The sequence below is a fragment of the Brachyistius frenatus genome, unplaced genomic scaffold (assembly GCF_029030835.1).
Source record: "Brachyistius frenatus isolate BFR_SWC_R1_liver_20210118 unplaced genomic scaffold, ASM2903083v1 Contig_1, whole genome shotgun sequence".
Classification (NCBI taxonomy): Eukaryota; Metazoa; Chordata; class Actinopteri; family Embiotocidae; genus Brachyistius; species Brachyistius frenatus.
The window spans coordinates 7,305,822-7,324,598 of NW_027210600.1; the positions used below are offsets into that span (position 1 = coordinate 7,305,822).

Consider the following 18,777-nt stretch of genomic DNA (forward strand, 5'->3'; position numbering starts at 1 on the left):
ATAGACAAAGAGTGACAGAGAGACGCCGAGAGGCCGAAACGGAGTAAGACAGAAGGCCGGGCGGAGGGATGAATGAGCAGTGGCAGAAGCGACAGGCTGCAAGTATGAGATGGCAGAGAGGGAGAGTGAGAGAAAGAGGGGAACAAAGAGTATATTGTCAGTGCTGGGCGCTAATCGTCTCCTCTTAGGCTGCCAGAGACAACAGGTGAGAGCAGTTTGACTCCCTGCAGGCTCCATGAAGCTTTCATGGCTCTGTGTGTGTGTGTGTGTGTGTGTGTGTGTGTGTGTGTGTGTGTGTGTGTGTGTGTGTGTGTGTGTGTGTGTGTGTGTGTGTGTGTGTGTGTGTGTGTGTGTGTGTGTGTGTGTGTGTGTGTGTGTGTGTGTGTGTGTGTGCAGGGGCCGGTGGACCACGGGAGAACTCTGCCAATGCCAACTCAAACGGCAAATGAGGAGTGAGGGCCGCACCATCAAAGGGCTCTTTTCAGACATGCCAGGGCCTTGGCTGTATATTTGTGTGTGTGTGTGTGTGTGTGTGTGTGTGTGTGTGTGTGTGTGTGTGTGTGTGTGTGTGTAACTGTGTTTGCATATTGTGTGAGCGTGTGCACTTGCAATATGTGCAATATTGACACTTCTTCCGAGAAATGCTCCATCTCCTCCTCACACCGGCCATAATGATGGCGTACAGTATGTGTTCAAAGCAACAACAGAGAGGACATCGCACCGACTGAAAACAGGACGGTCTTTGATGTTTGCAAGAGAGTGTGGGCTTATTATGTGTTAACAATGTGACAAAGCATGTGACCCAGAGCAGCTGTTTGAAAAACACTCACCTACAGGAGCACAGAGGTGACTGCAGAATATCAAGCAGGAGAGACTAACAAGGAAAAATTAGGGAGCTTTAAACGATATGATTTCAAAATCAAAATAAACTTGTGTGAAGGTTTTTGTCTTTTTGGTGATGAACACTTGAAGACGAGTATGGTGACGGACGAGAACTTTTTCTGATGCCGATCCACGAGTACACCCGAGGAGCTCGGAGCACCGGACCTGGAGTTTTTTTTTCCTTTGGTCCGTTTTCAGCACAACAGCTGGACTGTTGTGCTGAAAACAGACCAAAGGAAAAAAATAATAAGACACGGTTTATCAAAACCTACTTTTTTTTTCACTGCTCTGCCTTATCTGTTATAATAACAACATGGTTAAAATTAGGTCAGGCAGAAAAAAATTAATACAAGCAGCCAGATTACCTTCCACTTTATTTGGAGGCAAAACTGAAAGTCAGTGCACCAGTAATGTTGCTAATAATCCCACAATACACAAGTAAACCATAGGCAGGTGTGTAAATCGTGTTGGGCAAAGTTGAAGCGAGAAGTCATCTATACGACTTGTGTAACAAAGTAATTTTTGTTTCCTTTTACAAATTAACATGATTAACCAAAGATTTTGTTCCCGACCTGTATGCTCTGGTTTGTAGTATTGTTGGATTTTTTTCCTAATGTTATTGTGTTTCCAGATCTCAGCGATTACTTTAGTGATTACAATTTTATTATATCTAACACAGCTTAATGATTCCCACCACACATTATTTAAAGTAGTGTATTTTACATATACACGTTAAAACATACAAGTTGTGTCTGATATGTTTTTTCTTCAAAAAAAAAAATCAATTTGCTTTTTTTTTTTTTGCATTGAAAATCTATGAAAATGCAAATATATTTAATTTCTCAAGTTTACAGCGTAAGAGACATCTTGTATTCAGCAGTTGAAGTCTATTCTCAGCGTTTGTGCGCGGGAGGCTTCAATTTTCAATGTCTGAGTTGAACAGGATTGTCTTCTAAACTATTAGTGATGTCACACATCATGCTCGTAGGCCCGCCCCTTCAAATCTGATATTCAGTGAGCACAGGGATACTTTCTCCTTTCAGCAGATGAAGTGAATACATCCTTCTAGTGTCAGACTCTTCAGCTTCAGTAAGCTGAGTCACACCAATGTGATGCAATGCATTTATGAAAATATGTGTTGGATTGTTGTTGTTGTTTCACAAGATAAGTGGCATCTCTTGGCAAACCATTGGTGTTGGTGATAAACAGTCAGCTCCTATTTCAGTCGGATTTTCTGCCCACCAGTGATTCAAAGTACGAAAAAGCAGTGTTTGTCACCATTTCAAATGAGCTGACGGATGTTTCTAACTATTGTATTTCTGTGGTAAGAGTGGAAAAGAGTTGCAGTGGAAAAGTGCAGCAGGGCTCCGGTGTGCAGGGCACGGAGAGTTAACTATGCATGCAGGGATAACCAAATGTACTGGATTCACAGCAGACCATGTCAAGAGACATCTGGAGGCGTGTGTCCGTGTCTTTACGCTGGCATATTTGTGTGTGCCTGTGCAATTGTGTATGGGAGCCCACAGACCACATCCTCCTGATCAGCCCAAGACAAAGGACAGCCCTTTAAGCCGCCGTGCAAGTATAAAACATCATTCACGAAAGATAAAAATAAGAGCGATAAGGTTACAGTGTGGAGTTTTTAGATTTGAGGCGTGTTGCCACTGAAAGCATTCTCAACAGAAGTTATGGCTGCCGTCACTGAACTGGCAACTTGAGCTTCAGTTTGATTTTAAATGCCAAGAGATGGTCTGCGACGAGAAAGAGCCTAAAGTAGGACTCCTTAAATTAGCCCGTCTGTCAAAACAAGATACCTCTGAGGACCCATCATCCAGAGAGTGTTTAAACCTCTATTTTCATCTGGGGACCAACATTTTTATATATTTTTTTCTCACAAACACAGAGTTTTGAGCTTATTTGGATATAAAATGTTAATATTTAACTCCTATTTCATTGGACTACAGTACTCTGTTGACGCGACACTGCATCAGTCATCCATTCATATGTCCAGTATCTTAAACCTTTATAGTGTAGGACTTCTCCATTTAAATGAACGTCCATTACATTCAAGCCAAACGAGTTCACACAAGCTTGATTAAATCTGTCACCACCAGATAAATCTTTTTGTATTACACAGAGATTTTAAATCTGGTGTCTGGTGAGACATTCCTGCGCTGCCAGATGAATACATACTTCGCATGCTCAATGGGAAGAGCGTGCACACCAGAAACTTCAGTGGGAAGAGACGGCTAACGTGGAGTTCAGCGCTACCCTTACTTTAACAATTCTAAACAATTTATTCACTGTTTTACAGCCACAACAGCAGCTAAAGAGCAGACTGCAATGGCGCTTGACGTAAGAAGGTGGAGACAGTGTTTTAACAATTACCTTCAGTAGTAATTAAGGGGAGACAAAAGTTCTGCATTGTAGCTTTAATTGATCCTCGCGCTTGCTGAAATTACGTGTTGACGGGGTAACAGGAGAGGACACGGTTTCGTCACAATTTTCCACATTTCACCACATGGAATACATTTTTTTATTTTTTTTGCATCTGAAGAGCCTCTCCTGGGAGTTTTTGTCAGCATGAGGGTAATTTTTCCATGAGATGGGAGTGATTTTGGTGACACTCACCTGACACTGCTTCTTAAGAAGCCTGGATTCAAGAGTGCAAACCCTTTATAGTAGTTTGACTTATTGTAGCATTTAGTCTGGAGTGAAAGTCACGAAAAGGCACATAACTTCAACAGCAGCGACAAACTGCAGTTTGTGAGCCAGCAGTGGTTAAATCTCTGCCCACCTGCCCCCTAGCTTCCAGCTATTCTCCTCACTGCTTTATTTGCTTAGAGATCTTAACGGGGAACAGCCTTGAATACTCTCTGAAGCGACTGCATCTTCTTAACTCCTCGTCAACAGGGAACAATGTTAAAATGTGAGAAACAGGATGAAGGAGACAGAAATTAGAATTGAAACGTCTCCCTTCTGACTCGTCACCAGCACCTAACCTAAACAAGGTGCATCATTTAGCAGCCCAAACCTTTTGCCAAAAATCTGAATATACCTCTGTCTCCTTTTCCTGCTGGCATAAAAGGACCAAATGAGTCACATAATGGAGAGTACCTGAGGAAATTCCACTCAGTTTGGTCCTAGCATGAGTTGTTGAACTGTCTTTTTTTTTTTTTACTGTACCAGCTCTGCGCTTCATATAAACAGACAGAAACCACACATCCTGCATTTTTCTTTGCTACAGATACAGAACTGTTTACATTAACCGCATCAATACACCCCAAATGTCCAGAGATGGTGGGAGAGGAGTGAATTTAGTCACTCACACACACACACACACACACACACACACACACACACACACACACACACACACACACACACACACACACACACACACACACACACACACACACACACACACACACACACACACACACACACACACACACACACACACAGAGGGATCTTGACAGACTGGAAGAGGTAGGTTACAGAGTCTGGGAGTATACACACTATAAATGGCAGAGATGGACTTGGATTGGGTCCAGACTGCCTGCCGCGCCAACTGTCAGTCATATTACACTGCTAACAAAGAATGCAATAAGTACCAGCTAATTAAATCAAACTGGATACACTCTTAGAAACTAATACCAGCTCACAGCTTATATTTCTGTTTTTGTGTCACCGCCATCCAACACTGTGGAAGCAATTGCTTTTGTACCTGCCTCTGAGCAATTCTCTCTTTCACACACACACACACGCACGCACGCACGCACGCACGCACACACACACACACACACACACACACACACACACACGCACACAGCAGCAGGCAGAGCTGTCCTCACAAACACAGATGCCAAAATCTGCTTGGTCAGTGACCCGATGCAGCATGGTGTGTACTCTAATTAAAGTACATTAACACATGCACCAGAACTGCTTCTTTCCCTCCTTCACTGTTCAGGATGAGGAGTTGTAAAGTGTTTCCCTGATACAGTATTCTGTATCATTATATCCCTCTCCCTTCGTTTGATGTGCTGATCTTCAATCACCCTGCAGTGGAGGGGTGAGGAACATCAGAAAGCTTTACGCTCCGGCCAGCTCCGGTTTCAGGATGCTATAACTTTTTGAACTTTAAGCTGTTTCCTTGGGATTTTCTACTTGTGGGATAGAACTTTATTCCTAGTGACAGGTGACCGGGGAGATGTGGTAGAGTGCTGATGGTGGAAATGGGTGAACTGTGAAAGTTGAGAAGTAGGATAACAGTTTGAAAGGTTTGGTGCAGACACAGCAAAAAGTGAAGGGTAAATGGACAAAATAGCTAAAAATACTGTATAAACAGCTGAAAAGGTTTGTTAAAAGATGTGAACCAATGGCTGAAACAGACAGAAATATGTTGTTGGGCACCTATTGACTTCTACTATTTAGGGTGTTATGATTCTAAATAGAAATATGTATGCTGTGGTCTTAAAACTAGATTTTGGCACAGGCGCCCTGTACTCATCTTATTTGTTGTGTTTGGTTCAAATTCCTGACCTGATATCATGGCCCTGATATTTGCCTCTGGGACCCCTGGGTGACTTTGCCTGTTGCCTGTTTTGCCTGGTTAGTAATGCAGCCTCAAATTATTTATCTATTTATAAAATCTGCTTTAAAAAAATCCCTTCTTAACTCTTTTTTTTTTTCCTTAATTGAGTCACATTTGCACTGCTTCCAACACAAATCAACTTGATTTATGAATACTCATGCTGTGAAGTGATTGTTCAAGATACGAGCACTTTTTTCCAGAAAATTCCCCAAACATGGCTTTGGGATCTGTTGCATTGTTTGGCCCCACTCATGGCAGCATTTCTTTTCTCTTTTTTTTTTTTTTGCTGGTTGGAAAAAAAAATGTTGATGTCTGAATGTGAGATTAAATGACACAAATAGATGATTTTTGCAGAAATAGGGACCAAACATGGTGTAGAGTAGGACAGACAAGACTGTGGGACTGTTTATATGTGTGTGTGTGCCTGACCCGGGCTCAGTCCATGACGCTGTCCAGCCCCTGGCAGTGGAAGGGGTCTGAGGTCTGAGGCGCCATGGAAACTGCCCATCAAGCCTCAGTGGGGAAGAACATCACGAATACACACACACACACTCTGTTTCTGTTGGACCAACATGCAGGAATTCACTTATTTGTGGAAATGTTAAGAATTCAAGCAATGAAGCTGAGAAAAGTGAATGTGAACCAAGAACGGGACACTTCCTGAGCAGCAGAGGGGTCGCCCTGGTGGATCAGTACGATGAGGCTCTCTGGCTTCTGAGCTGGTACTTTAATTCTTCGTTGTCATTTTTCTGCAGTTTTGTGAAATGAAAAAGTGCGGTAATTGCTCAGAGAACAAGATTTCAACCATTGAAAAAAAACAACTGTAAACCTAAAATCTAAAGACCTCACACTTACCTTGAATATGAGACAGCGAGCAACATTCATTTTCTCCCACATGGCTGGCTCTCACTTTCCCTCAGCAGACAATGGCCTCTCTGTCTCGACTGTTTAACCGTTTCTCACCTATCCTTAATACTCACAGAGACACACACGCACGCACACACATACACACATACATGTAGATACACCATTTAGTGTCATTTTTAGGATGATTTCTTTTTTTAAGCACACACACACACACACACACACACACACACACACACACACACACACACACACACACACACACACACACACACACACACACACACACACACACACACACACACACACACACACACACACACACACACACACGCTATATGCATTTACGCACAAATGCAGACAAACTCTCACAGCCAAAGAAGGGAAAAGCTGCAATATCAGTGGTGTGATACCATCCCAAGGATGCCAGGGCAGAACTGAAGTGTGGCACATGCCTTTGATGTGAATCCAGAGCATGGGCATGTAACAAACCCAGATACCAAATTACACCCTGTCCTGCTTTGATCTCTAAAACCCCATGCCTGCTTCCACAGAGGTAATAAGATTGTGTGTGTGTGTGTGTGTGTGTGTGTGTGTGTGTGTGTGTGTGTGTGTGTGTGTGTGTGTGTGTGTGTGTGTGTGTGTGTGTGTGTCAGCAAGTGCATGTGAAAGTGTTCTTGTGCAGTTTGTGTGTGTGTACTTTTCTGCACAATCAGAGTCGACACAAGCATGTGACGATGCATAAATGAGCTTGCACGCGTGTGTATCTGCATGCATGACCGCACATGTGTGATCATGCATGCAGCGTGTGTTGCAGAGCTGTTCAGGCTGCAGCATCACAGCGTCGGCCCGTGGGGAACTGAGCCCTGGCAGCGTCTCGTACGCGCCTGGAAAAAACATGTTCCTGGAGACCTTCTGGCCAGTTTGTCTTGTCGTCACGTCGTCCACAGTGGACTCCCCACTCGGCCTTCACGGCCGATGATGATCGGGTTGCGTCTTGGATTTCCATCTGAACCACCCTCTAATCTCATGACAGCCGAGCGTGAACGGAACTACTTCTCAAGCCTGTAAGGTCACCCCTTCGCAGGAATTAGCACAACACATGTTTATGTGTCCCTCATTACCCCGACGTGTCGGAGGTTCTGGAGTGGCTCACTGAGTGACGGATGAATCACTCTGAATCAAACATTGTGGCGACATGATGTCGTAATATGAAATGTTACTTATGTTTTAAAGACACAAACACCGTCCTGTTTTTGACGCTGGCTGTTTCGGATAGATGATGACAGATGACATCTGTGCCTTGAGATGAGCAACAGGAGGATCATCAAAATAACTGCATTACTGTTAACCTGTGACTTCGGATGTCGGCGCTCCGAAGAGCCACTTGTTAGCAGAAGTCTTCAGCAGTGCAGCAGAGGGAGTTGCTTTATTTCACTCGAGCTTTCAGAGATTAGTTTTATTTCTTTCATCACATCTTGTAAAAATACTTCATAAAAAAAAAGCAGAAGTTGTGAAAAACCAGATGCATCAATCAAGAAAAAACAGTAAGACACTAAAGAGAACAAAACACCAGTAAAATGAGTCAGAAATATGACATCTGGAGCCTCCCGGTAGAGATGGAGGTGGCGAACACAAAACATGGAGGCCTAATTTCAATGTCCCAGGTTTGAGCTCAACTTGGACCCTCTATGTTTTTCAAGTGGGTAAACTGTGTGTACGACAATTTGTATCCCTGCATCCCTTGTTAAAAGGATTGAACGAGTCATCCATTGCTTGTAAATACCGGAGCAGCTCCGTCAGGGTAATGAGGATGGAGGGAGCTGCAGGAGGTGCAACGCACTTCATGGGTGTCTGGCGGCACTTAGTGGTGAACGTCTGCTACTGAGAGGCTTCACATTGGCCTGCTGCTTGCATGAGTCCACTCACATCAGCAAAAGGCCATCGTGGTGATTGAGTGACACTTCAGTCATTGTAAGAAACATGACACATTGCTGCAAATGCTGATAATAATACAGCTGCGAGTCAGTGGCACCCAGCCATTGAATAGCTTTGTTTACAAACACATGTAAACACTTTCCTGTCAAAATGTCTGCGTGATGTAATGGAAACTATGAATGCCCTGCAGATCTGCTGTCTCACCAGGAATAAAGGGCAAAGTACAAAGCAGCATGTCAGCATGTGTTCCCATCCGGGCTTAAAAATTGCGCTTTTATTTTACTGCTGCAAGGAATGTCCTTATTTGTTTGGCTGTGACATCTTAAAACTGTTATTTTGATTTGTGATATATTCACAAACGTCTTGCTGTAAGGGTGATGAGTCCTTTGTGAGGAAATAAACTGAGGCAAAAGTGTAAAAGGCAAGAAGCTGTTTAAAAAAGGTTCCTGAGGAGTTTAAAGCTGGGGTAGTTAGTTTTCTGGTAAAGGCAACAACAACAAAAAACCCGGCAGAATTCGAAAATCTGAGACGAGCACAGGACTATACACGCGCCTGGTTGCCAAGCAGGCCAGCTGTGGTCTCCGTGTGTCTCCAGATTGCAGAGGGTCTCTCGGGCGGAGTTTAGGTTGGCTGTCAGCTCGTGCCACTTCCTGCAGGTCGGGGTGCTCATGGGGGAGGTGGTGGTACTGGGGCCTTCGCCCTTTACTCTTCGACTTTTGTGATGCCCGTCGTCGCCTGGGTCTCTCTTTGGCCTGTCTTTCCCCACCACCTTCACCTACGCGACCCACTCCCAGCAGCACACTCCCGGGGCTGACTAACTTGACATTGGGGTGCGGGCTGGTGCGGTTCAATAGTTGCTTTTATAAGTAATCAACAGCGGATTTTTGCATCGGAACGGCAGTGTGCCAATGACGGTCTCAAAAACACAGATTCAGACAGTAAGGATTTCATACATCACAAACCTAAGGAACCAATCCTGGTGTCCATATTATCGACTTATCAGCTCGAGCTGCAGGTGAGCAACGGAGGGACGGTTGACCGCTGGCCTCAATTCTAAGTCACAAACTAGATTTTCTAAAACCTGATTACAAAGTCAAGAGGTGGTTCCATCGGATCGCTTTAAATATAATACGCTGAAAGATTATTTAGGACGTTGACATTGACACGCAACAAAAACCTGCCTACCCCAGCTTTAATTTAGTATTCTAACCAGGCACTTATTGTGTTAAACATGATATCAATTTAAGGACATTTGTGCATTTTCAAGTATTAAAAATTGCTTCTCTTCACGCCGGTCCGATGAGGAGTTGCTTACAAAATGTTGCACATCCTGGACTCCCACAGAGTCACGCAGTTATCTCCATTCAGGTTCTGACTGTTCAGTTCATCAAACAATCCACTGTCAATCATCTCCTTCTGCCACTGGATGGAGACTGCGCCTGTGCTGAACTCCCTGAAGAATTTCTCATCGTTGGCATCAAGCTTAACGCCCTGGACCACAAAGCTTTCCCTTAAATCATGTGTGTCTTTGGTGTAGACCACGTTGGGCTTTGGCACCCAGGGGGGCTCCACCAGTCCGGCCTCCAGACGATGGAAATTGATACCGTTGAAAAACATGTGCCTCCGTGGGTCATCACCACTAATGGGGAAAAAAGACACAAAAGATGTTTGATTTAGAGGACGATGATATATATATATATATATATTTAAAAAAAAGAGCAATAACAGTGTTAAAATAGGGGAATAAAAGTTGTTTCAAATTGATTTGATAATGATATCAGGTACTATAGGAGGTTCTCATACAGCTTACATGATTGGACAATTTAACAGTGGTAATAATAGCTTCATTACTCAGCAGCTTTCTTGTAAAAATAAATAAATGAGAAACACAAGCAAGATAATAAGAGCAGCACAACACCAAAAATGATAGCAATAAAAGAGCACATGTTATCACCCAAGTTCAACCCTCAACCATGTTTAATTTGGTGCAACTGTCAGGGCAGGACAGCTTATATCCTTATTTACTTATTAGCAGTGTTGGTGATCTCATTAAAAACCCAGTGCAGCTCCTTCCAACTTCTCAATGTCTTAAGATGACCCTTGAAAAGTGTCATTTCCTCTGACAGACTTCTCCATTACAAGGGACACATCATCCCCGTTTGAGTGTTGTTGCTGGTCGTTGTTAGCAGAGGATAAGAGAAGACTGATATGAGGGAAGCACATAGAATAAGATCAAATTATACTATATCATAATATTAATAATATATAATTATACTTGAAAGTGATCAAAAGACAAAGTGCATTCAAGTCAGTTACCCATTGATTTTCTTCAAAGTATTAATGTGTTTCCTCGTAAATTTAGTGCCTCTTTGTGCTGGTAGGGATGTAGTGTTTCATCTATGTTCATCTGTCATCTTCAGACTCTGGATATTGTTGTCTAGTCCAGAACGTACCTCAGGACTCCTTGTCACACATAGAACATATCAGTGAGCTGTGAGCACCTCAACCAGCGATTGCCACAGTTCCATTTTAGGAGTTTATAAAAATGGTCCAAAAACGAGAAGTAGGAAACCACCTTTTTGAAAAACAGAACTACAGTATGTTTTGACATTTTTGCTGTTCTTTTAATCGTTGTCTGAAACAGACAAGTTGTTTGTAGTGTACCGCTTATATTTATCTGACGAGCCCATCAAGGTGTCCCAACCCACAGGTTGGGAACCAGTGATCTGGACTGGTTGGCCTGTTTCTCTGGGAACTGTTTCATTCCAAGAATAAGAGTATGTTTTCACAAGTGTAAAAGAATTGATTCATTTTCCTTCTGTCAGGAGATTTATGCCATGATGCCTAACATCAACTCACCTCATGACAGACTGAGAGTTTTATTCTTACCGGCACCCGAGGCGATGCGCAGGCTTCCTCTTGAGAAAGCAGCTGATAATATCTTTGGTGGTGGCATCAAAGTGTTTGTGTTTAAACTTGCACTCTTCCTCCAGAGTGCGACGAGTCACCTCCTCGTTCTGCACCTTCTCCCTGAAGTCTTTAAAAGGCAAGCGGGCCGCCGCCATCTCGTAAATGCTGCAGCCCAGAGCCCACCAGTCCGCAGACGTACGGTAGTAGTCCTGCTTCAGAACCTCAGGGGCCATGTAGCCAGTCGTACCCGCCTAATACAGCGAGGGGAGAGGGGCAAAGAGGAAAGAAGAATGAGTGAAAAACAATTTGCAAGGTAACAGAGACCTTTGACCTTTGAACACCACATTTAAATTAGTTCTTCCTTGAGTCAATGCAAATGTTTGTACCACATTTGTGGAAGTTCCTTCAGGGCGTTCCTGAGATGGCCATCGTAAGGATGGGACAAAGGGATGGGATGGACGTAAGTTCACAGTAACCTTGACCTCTGACCCCCCAAATACAACACATAATATATCACTTCATCTATGGGGTCAAGCGGACATTTGTTCCTAATTTGAAGAAATGTCCTTATTTCGCTACAGCTGTCGCTGACATGGAGGCATAAAAAGTAGAGAAAACACTGCAAACTGCAGCATTATAAAGATGCTGAAGACAAAGATTCCACATAAATGTCAGATATAAACGCTTCTGTCTTGAACGTGGTCATGACTCCCCTACAAAGCACTTTAAAATGTATTTTTGGAGGGTTTGTTTTGCTGGAATGATTATGAGGATCTCTTCTCGGAACAGGAGGAATATTGTTGACACCAAACCTGACAGGCTTCGATTATATAATTCACATTTTCAGTTATCTGTATGAGACTATTTTGACCTCCTATCACATGATGGACTGCAAAATGAAATAATGAAACACAAGAGTCCCACGTGAAAGTCCAAACAATAAGACAGTCATGGCAACTAATGCTGCTGTGAAGGCGCTCTATCAGGCTGGTCAGCTGATTGGAGACTTTTGCCCATTTTGTACACCTTCTGTAGTGAGTGGATGCCTGCTGTGAATCTCCTGACTCATCTTCTTGGGCAGACAAGTGGAAGATATAATTGGGATTAACAAAACAAAGATCAGCAAGGTAACGCTCACAGGCTTTGGTCAGGCTACCAAACATTTCTCAGACAGCGCGTCGTCAAGTACATTTTAATAAGATTAATTTGGGTTACTCTGGGTTATGCTCTCAGCTTTGTCTGTCAGAGATGTACTAAACGCCATCATATGTATTCCTGGTAAATTACTTGTGGTGGGTGAACATACATTAAATTGAGAATGGACTTAATGTTATTAAGCCTTTCTGAGTGAGGCAAAAACCCCAAAAAATCAACGGTTCAATCAATGGTTGTATATGGGCCATGAAGGATAACATGAAGGATAATAACCAAGCTATTTTCTAGGATTTCTACAAACCCCAAAAAGGCTTTGCATGGTGCCTTGTTATACAAATGTCGGACAGTGACAGTGCAAATTAATCTAGCAACAGGTCACCCTACTAACCTTTTGGCAGATCATTTTCCCTTTTGGCAGTTCCACAGCCAGTCCGAGGTCCGACAGCTTACACTGTCCTTTACCATCTAACAGGACGTTCTGAGGCTTCAAATCACGGTACACAATGTCCAGGGAGTGCAGGTGGAGGAGGCCAGTGGCTATCTGGGCCGTGTAGTAAACAACACGCTCCATACAGATGCCCCTCTCCCCTAACTCGTAGATATGGAAATGGAGGTCTCCTCCAGTCATCAGGTCCATGACCAGGCACAGGTGGGTTCTGTTGTCATAAGCATAAGCGAGGTTTACGATGAACAGGTTGTTGACCTTCTCTAGGATCTGCTTCTCCAGAAGGGCCAGCCTCTCGCTACCTTTCTTCTTCAAGCGCATCTTGTCCAGCTGCTTGCAGGCATACATCTGGCCTGTGTGTTTCACCTGCACCGCACACACCTGCCACACAGAGAAACCGTTCTTTAGAATGATTAAGACATTTTATTTTTTTTGCTTGTTCCTCTTGTAGTATCTATTATACTGCTACTGTTTTTGCTACATTTTGCTGGGTTTTTGTCACCTACCAAAGCACTATCGAGCTAAAGTTGTCCAAGTTGGGCTGTTGCAGCAAAATCCCAGAGTGCATTGAAGTGAACAAGGGTGCACTTAATTGCTCATGATTTAAACTTTTCATTTGCTAGGGAGAGGATGATAGCTCCTTTTTCAAAACTTACACAGTCCAACTTGAAATTAAATGACAGTTCTAAGTCCATCAAGCTGTCGGATTCTTGACACATACCTCACCAAAGCCACCTTTTCCCAAAGTCCTGAACTTATAAAAGTATTTGTCAGTGATCTTCTGCTTCTCGTACTCCTTCCACTGCAGAAACCGGTAAAAGAAGGGGCTTTTCAGGTACTCCAGGAAAGGTTTTTCCCTCAAGAAGTCCCTTGTGGCTTCTCTTAACTGGTCCATCTTCACCTCATCAAAGTTCTTGTCTGATAAATCCCTGCATGTTTCAGCTGCTGCTCCTGTGAGGTAGGAGAGGAAACTCCAAGACTGAGGTTGACAGAATTTAGTGAGGATCCTCTGTTTGGCCTTTTCTTTGGTTTCATCTTCAGCGAAAGTCCAGTTACTCAGCTCGTCCAGGAACTCTGCAGCAGCCACATGCTGCGGGTTATAAGTGAGGAGAAACTGCTGAAACAACTTCCCACCAATAGGCTGTTGCTCACAAAGGAGCTCGTACTTATTTCTCGCTGCTGCCTGGAGAGCAGAGTAGTTCTTTGGCTGGGGCAGCGTCAGGGTGAAGCTCTGTTTTCTCAGCTCATTGCGATCGATCCTCTGAGCCCTCAGGTAGGCCGTGTTGGCCACCAAGTCATCCAGTCCCATCAGCTCACCCATGCCGGATGTACCCCGCAGCTGCCTAAAAACAATAGAGCTCACCCATCTGTAGCTTCCAGGCACAAATGAGCAACTGAAGCACCTGCGTTGTGAATACACTCCACCTCTTGTACCACACCTACAGTACGTGAGCCTTAAAGGCACCACCTTCCTCAGGGACTTGTAAGTAGCTAATTGTCTCTGCACGTTTTGTCGTAGATGGCACTCAGGGGTTACGTGGTTTGGACTTAAGAGGCTTTAGGTTCGTCTATTTTTAGGAGATACAAAGTGCCTGTGTGCGGTGAATAGGCTGAAAGTTAGATGTTGTGAGCTGGGCAGATCATGACGCTATGGTGGATTATAGCTCATAGAGCTAAGTGTCCATAATATGAACAATATGCTGTTTAGCAGGCACACTTAATGGCTTATTAGAGGGAATATAACAAAGAAATCACTAAATTGGCTGAGTAAGCAGCCAAAGAAATCACATTTTCCTTTCCATTTTGTTCTGCAGAAGCTGCAGACTTAATGGAGATGTACTCCAGTTTAACTGGTGGAATTAATTGCCCCTGAAATGTGTAATAATCCTTATTACTCCTTCTTAAGGACGATTTGAAAAAAATAAGACAAGACTTTCTAATGCCACTTTCACTTCCAGATAATGGGACAAAATAACATAAAAAAAAAAAAAAAAAAAAAATGCACACGTGCAAATGAAATAGCCGTTAGATATATCCCACTTGCAATCCCGACAAGGTTTAAGGTCTGCTAAGGTTGTCAGGCCAATAGTAAAAATGCATTGCATATAAACGTGTACCTCAGTAGACTTAAAGTTACTGCTCAGTTAAATCAACAACTCTGACCCAGACACACATTGGAATATAATCATCTTTATAAATATAGTAATGATTACTTTGACTTTTTGCATGGATATGGCTATTTATGTCCTATTAATGGGAAATTATTGATACTAATTAGGAAAGCAACGATTAGTGAAAAAAAAAATCTATTTAAACCATGACGAGGAGATCTCCATCTAGTTTTATAATCAAAACAGTAAGGCGCATTTTTCACCGTCTCCTGAGGTTTGATAAACCAAATGATTGTGAAATAATTGGCTGATTATTTGTTCAAGACAATGGTTGCTACTTGCTGCCCTAATGTGAAAATTGGATCACGTTAAGTGTCCTATTCGTGTGCATTTTGCTGGAAAACTCTTAAGACATTGCTTCTTGTTCGTTTTCTCTGACATGTTTAAGAAGGTTAAAGCAGCGACCTTCAATTATTAGCCTCATGTTAAAGTCAATTACCCTGGTCAGTCTTCTCCACTTACAATATTCCTTGACAAGTAAACTGTTTAGTATTTTAGTGAACTGTCTTACATACGACTGCAGAAATTCCATAGTTTGCTTTTTTTTTATATAATGTGGATGAAATACAGCAGAAAGATGAACAAATCCCATCTGAATTTCATGAATTTTAGCACACGAATCGTACAGATGGTTCTGAATTTGTCCCGAGTCAACAGGAAGTTGAAGGAACTGGATCAGGCCCCGGTCTGACCATCTGCATTTAACGAGTGCTTGTTGCAGAGTGGTTAACATGACGGCCTTCCAGGTAGAGCACTTTGGCAGCCAAAGTACTTATGGCATCAAGGTCAGTTCATCCTGTGACTCGTCATTGCCAAGTTTGCTCCCCATCAGATCCATAGATTATATTTCAGTAGCTGAACCCCATGGCGGGACAGAAAGCAGTACAGTCTCTCATATGGTGGGATGGTATGTAAAGTATATTCATCTAAACTGGACAGATTGAGACGTCTGGTTACTGTACAGTTTAAATTACCCAACTGTATGAAAGGATAACAATTATAACATGTACTCAAGCCATGATTTACTTGACATGCACACGTTCCTGTCAGTAGTAATCAAATATTTAGGTTTGACACGCAGCCCTCTCTTTGGCATTTCCCTCAATATAAAGTAAAAAAAATAAATGTATTGCTATTGTACCAGTTTCCACATTTTCACTTGTTTATAGTATTTGTACACTGAGCATACTCAAAAGAAATTGATGAATTTTTTTTTTTTATATCAGTTATTCACAATTCTTTATTTCTAAAAAGACAGTCACATACTCAACATGTGCTGAACGTCACCACAGACAATAATGTAAAGCTAACATGAAACCAAACACCGCAACACACGTCACCCCGTCTCTTTGTGACCCCTGATCCCTCCGGCCGCGTCAACCGATCGATGATCAACGAGTCCGTGCAGTCTGAATTTTGTCCATCGTCCTCCTTTAATACGAGGAAACATGCAATCACAAGCAGGAGGACGGCCGTGGCTCTGCAGCACATCGTTGCCAAGTCTGTCGCCACTTTTGGGTGCACACAAAGTGCAGTCCAACCTGGACGTGTGGAGCTTTATTTGCCGATTCTCTGAACCACCCAGTCCTGTTGGCAGAGGGGACAGCGGTTGTTCTGCTTCACCCACAGGGACATGCAGCAGTTGTGGAAGGAGTGGTTGCACTCTCCCCACACAACTGGAAGACAGACAAAGCAAAGAGAGATTAAAAAGAGTGACAACGTGAGACATATGGAGAAGAAATGGACATTTATGAACAGCTGAAACAAAAAATATATGACATCAATATGACAGATTTTATTATTATTATTATTCTCATATTTGACAGTCCCCCCCCCCAAAAAAAATAAAATAAAAAAAAAATCTTTGTTTTGTTAGTTGTAGTAATCTTAAATCATTGGTTTAAGGTGCAGCACTGTACACCACCTCAGTTGTATTATAATCGTTGTTATATTAGTTTTTATTGCATTTACGTATATCCAAAGTAAATAAATTGGTCATTTTGTGACCGACATGAAACTGTAAAAATAAATCAAATAAACATCCCTCCCACAGACCCGCTAACGTTAGCTCGCTGCAGAGGGTCGGTGCTGCTATCTCGTCTTACCGACGCAGTCCTCTTGTTTATTTTCTGCCTGGCACCGGAGACAAGCGTCTGTAAATCAAGAAGAAAGAAGAAGAAGAAAGAAAGAAAGAAAGAAAGAAGAAGAAAGAAAGAAGAAGCGTCACAGTCCCAGTCAGGTCATTCTTCGTAATATCAGGCACGTTAGCTCCACCGGCCCGGTGTCCCGAGCCGAGCTCCCCGACTCACCCATCACCTGGACCCGGCAGATGGCACAAGTGTCGCATTCGACGTCCCAGCTCCACATGGCGACGGCGTTCCACTTCTTCAGGGAGAACATCTTGTCCCCGCCCGACTTGGAGCCCGAAGAGGTGTTGTGAGAGAGGACGATACCCGGCTCGTCACCGTCATCCATCTCTGCTGCGCGTAATAACACGGTGACGTTAGCCGCCGGGAGCTAACCAGGCTAAACAAAATGGATGAAGCGGCCGGAGCCATGCTAGTGGCGGTGCCAAGTCGCTCGAGCAGGTGTGTTATGTCCGCAGCGACAGAAGAGGGCGCTGTTCACCTGGATTCACAAAAAACACACGTGACTCTACTGAACAGTGGGGTTTGTTTTTGTGTGTGTGTGTGTGTGTGTGTGTTTGCGTGTGCTTTATGACCCAATTTAAATACATGGTATTGCTTTTATCTTTGTGAAGCACTTTGCAAACCCCGTTTTAGATATTTACAATTATATTGCATGGAAACGACAACAATACATTACTTCGGGTGAAATAGAGCTTGTTAACTTAATGATTTAGGTTTCTCCGATAAATGAATATTGATAACACACGCATATGTAATACTTTACTCTTAAAACTATGACTTTTATTCAAATTTGTAGTCTTTAATGAGACTACAAAGTTCTTCTCCTTCACAATGTCAGGGTCGTGCACACCGGCTCACTTTCTCTTTTAGCCCTTTAGCCTGATGCCAAACATTGATGCAAAGGAAAAGCAGGGAAATGTAGGGAACCCCCATTTACTTTGTTAAATGCATGAAAAAAAAAAGAAGAAAAAAAGTGTAAACAATAAGAACAAAAGAATTAAAGAACTAAAACTTCTAATTAAAAACTTATATACAAACCATCAGTGTTAGTTGGTATTATTAGTCGATTGTGACATTAATTAGGTCGTTGTGGACAATCTGATTCTAGCCTGTCAGAGATAAAGAAATTATCTGTATAGCTACATTCACTCATCACGAGAAAGGAAATATGAATAGAGTATTTCAGGACTTTTTTCTTGTCAGTGTCCAAGCTCTAAAGGACCCTGGGAGCATCTTGTGTACCTTTGCCGTCCATCACAAACTTTATTCTAAAGGACTGTGAAAGGAAACCGAGCAGAGCGTCACCCTTTGAAGTGGTGATAAAAAAAAAGTAGATTTTACTTTTATATTTAATTAGTATCACAGGTTTCTTCAATCTCATAATCAGCCATTCAGCCTTTTAAATATGACAACATGTCTCTGTGTATTACTGTGCACCATACTGAAGAGAACAAGAGAAAGAAATGAAGAGAGTGGTCTAAGGAGATCTGGAATAAAAATAATTACCAAGCTTTGTCAAAGTAAAGGCTGTAAGATTATTTCCCAGCAGCTTGATGTTCCTGTGACCACAGTTGTTGATGTTATTAATGGAACTGCAGCCAACATCCCTGAATGTGGCCACGAGAGGAAAACTGACCCCAGATTGACCAGAACAGTTCAAAGGATCCA

At 42.7% G+C, this 18,777-nt stretch overlaps 2 protein-coding genes across 2 annotated transcripts; both read right to left on the reverse strand.

The window, feature by feature from the left end:
* Positions 1-9,589: 9,589 nt before the first annotated feature.
* Positions 9,590-14,109, reverse strand: grk7b (G protein-coupled receptor kinase 7b). The gene is made up of 4 exons (XM_069690765.1): positions 13,510-14,109; positions 12,732-13,169; positions 11,168-11,439; positions 9,590-9,917 (listed from the first exon to the last, which is right to left on the reverse strand). The coding sequence occupies exons 1-4, from the start codon at positions 14,107-14,109 to the stop codon at positions 9,590-9,592; spliced, it is 1,638 nt and encodes a 545-aa protein (XP_069546866.1).
* A 2,045-nt stretch (positions 14,110-16,154) lies between these two features.
* On the reverse strand, positions 16,155-17,536 carry rnf7 (ring finger protein 7). The gene is made up of 3 exons (XM_069722051.1): positions 17,269-17,536; positions 17,065-17,112; positions 16,155-16,635 (listed from the first exon to the last, which is right to left on the reverse strand). The coding sequence occupies exons 1-3, from the start codon at positions 17,432-17,434 to the stop codon at positions 16,517-16,519; spliced, it is 333 nt and encodes a 110-aa protein (XP_069578152.1). The 5' UTR covers positions 17,435-17,536; the 3' UTR covers positions 16,155-16,516.
* Positions 17,537-18,777: the final 1,241 nt, after the last annotated feature.

Bases quoted from the DNA above. Each gene is read 5' to 3' on its own strand.
- rnf7 (XM_069722051.1), bottom strand. From the start codon at position 17,434: ATGGATGACGGTGACGAGCCGGGTATCGTCCTCTCTCACAACACCTCT. The intron at 17,113-17,268 runs GTGAGTCGGGGA...CTTGATTTACAG, and splicing joins CTGCCGGGTCCAGGTGATGG to ACGCTTGTCTCCGGTGCCAG. The intron at 16,636-17,064 runs GTAAGACGAGAT...TCTGTCTTCCAG, and splicing joins TAAACAAGAGGACTGCGTCG to TTGTGTGGGGAGAGTGCAAC.
- grk7b (XM_069690765.1), bottom strand. From the start codon at position 14,109: ATGGGTGAGCTGATGGGACTGGATGACTTGGTGGCCAACACGGCCTAC. The intron at 13,170-13,509 runs GTATGTGTCAAG...TCTGTGTGGCAG, and splicing joins GAAAAGGTGGCTTTGGTGAG to GTGTGTGCGGTGCAGGTGAA. The intron at 9,918-11,167 runs GTAAGAATAAAA...TTTCCCCATTAG, and splicing joins GCGCATCGCCTCGGGTGCCG to TGGTGATGACCCACGGAGGC.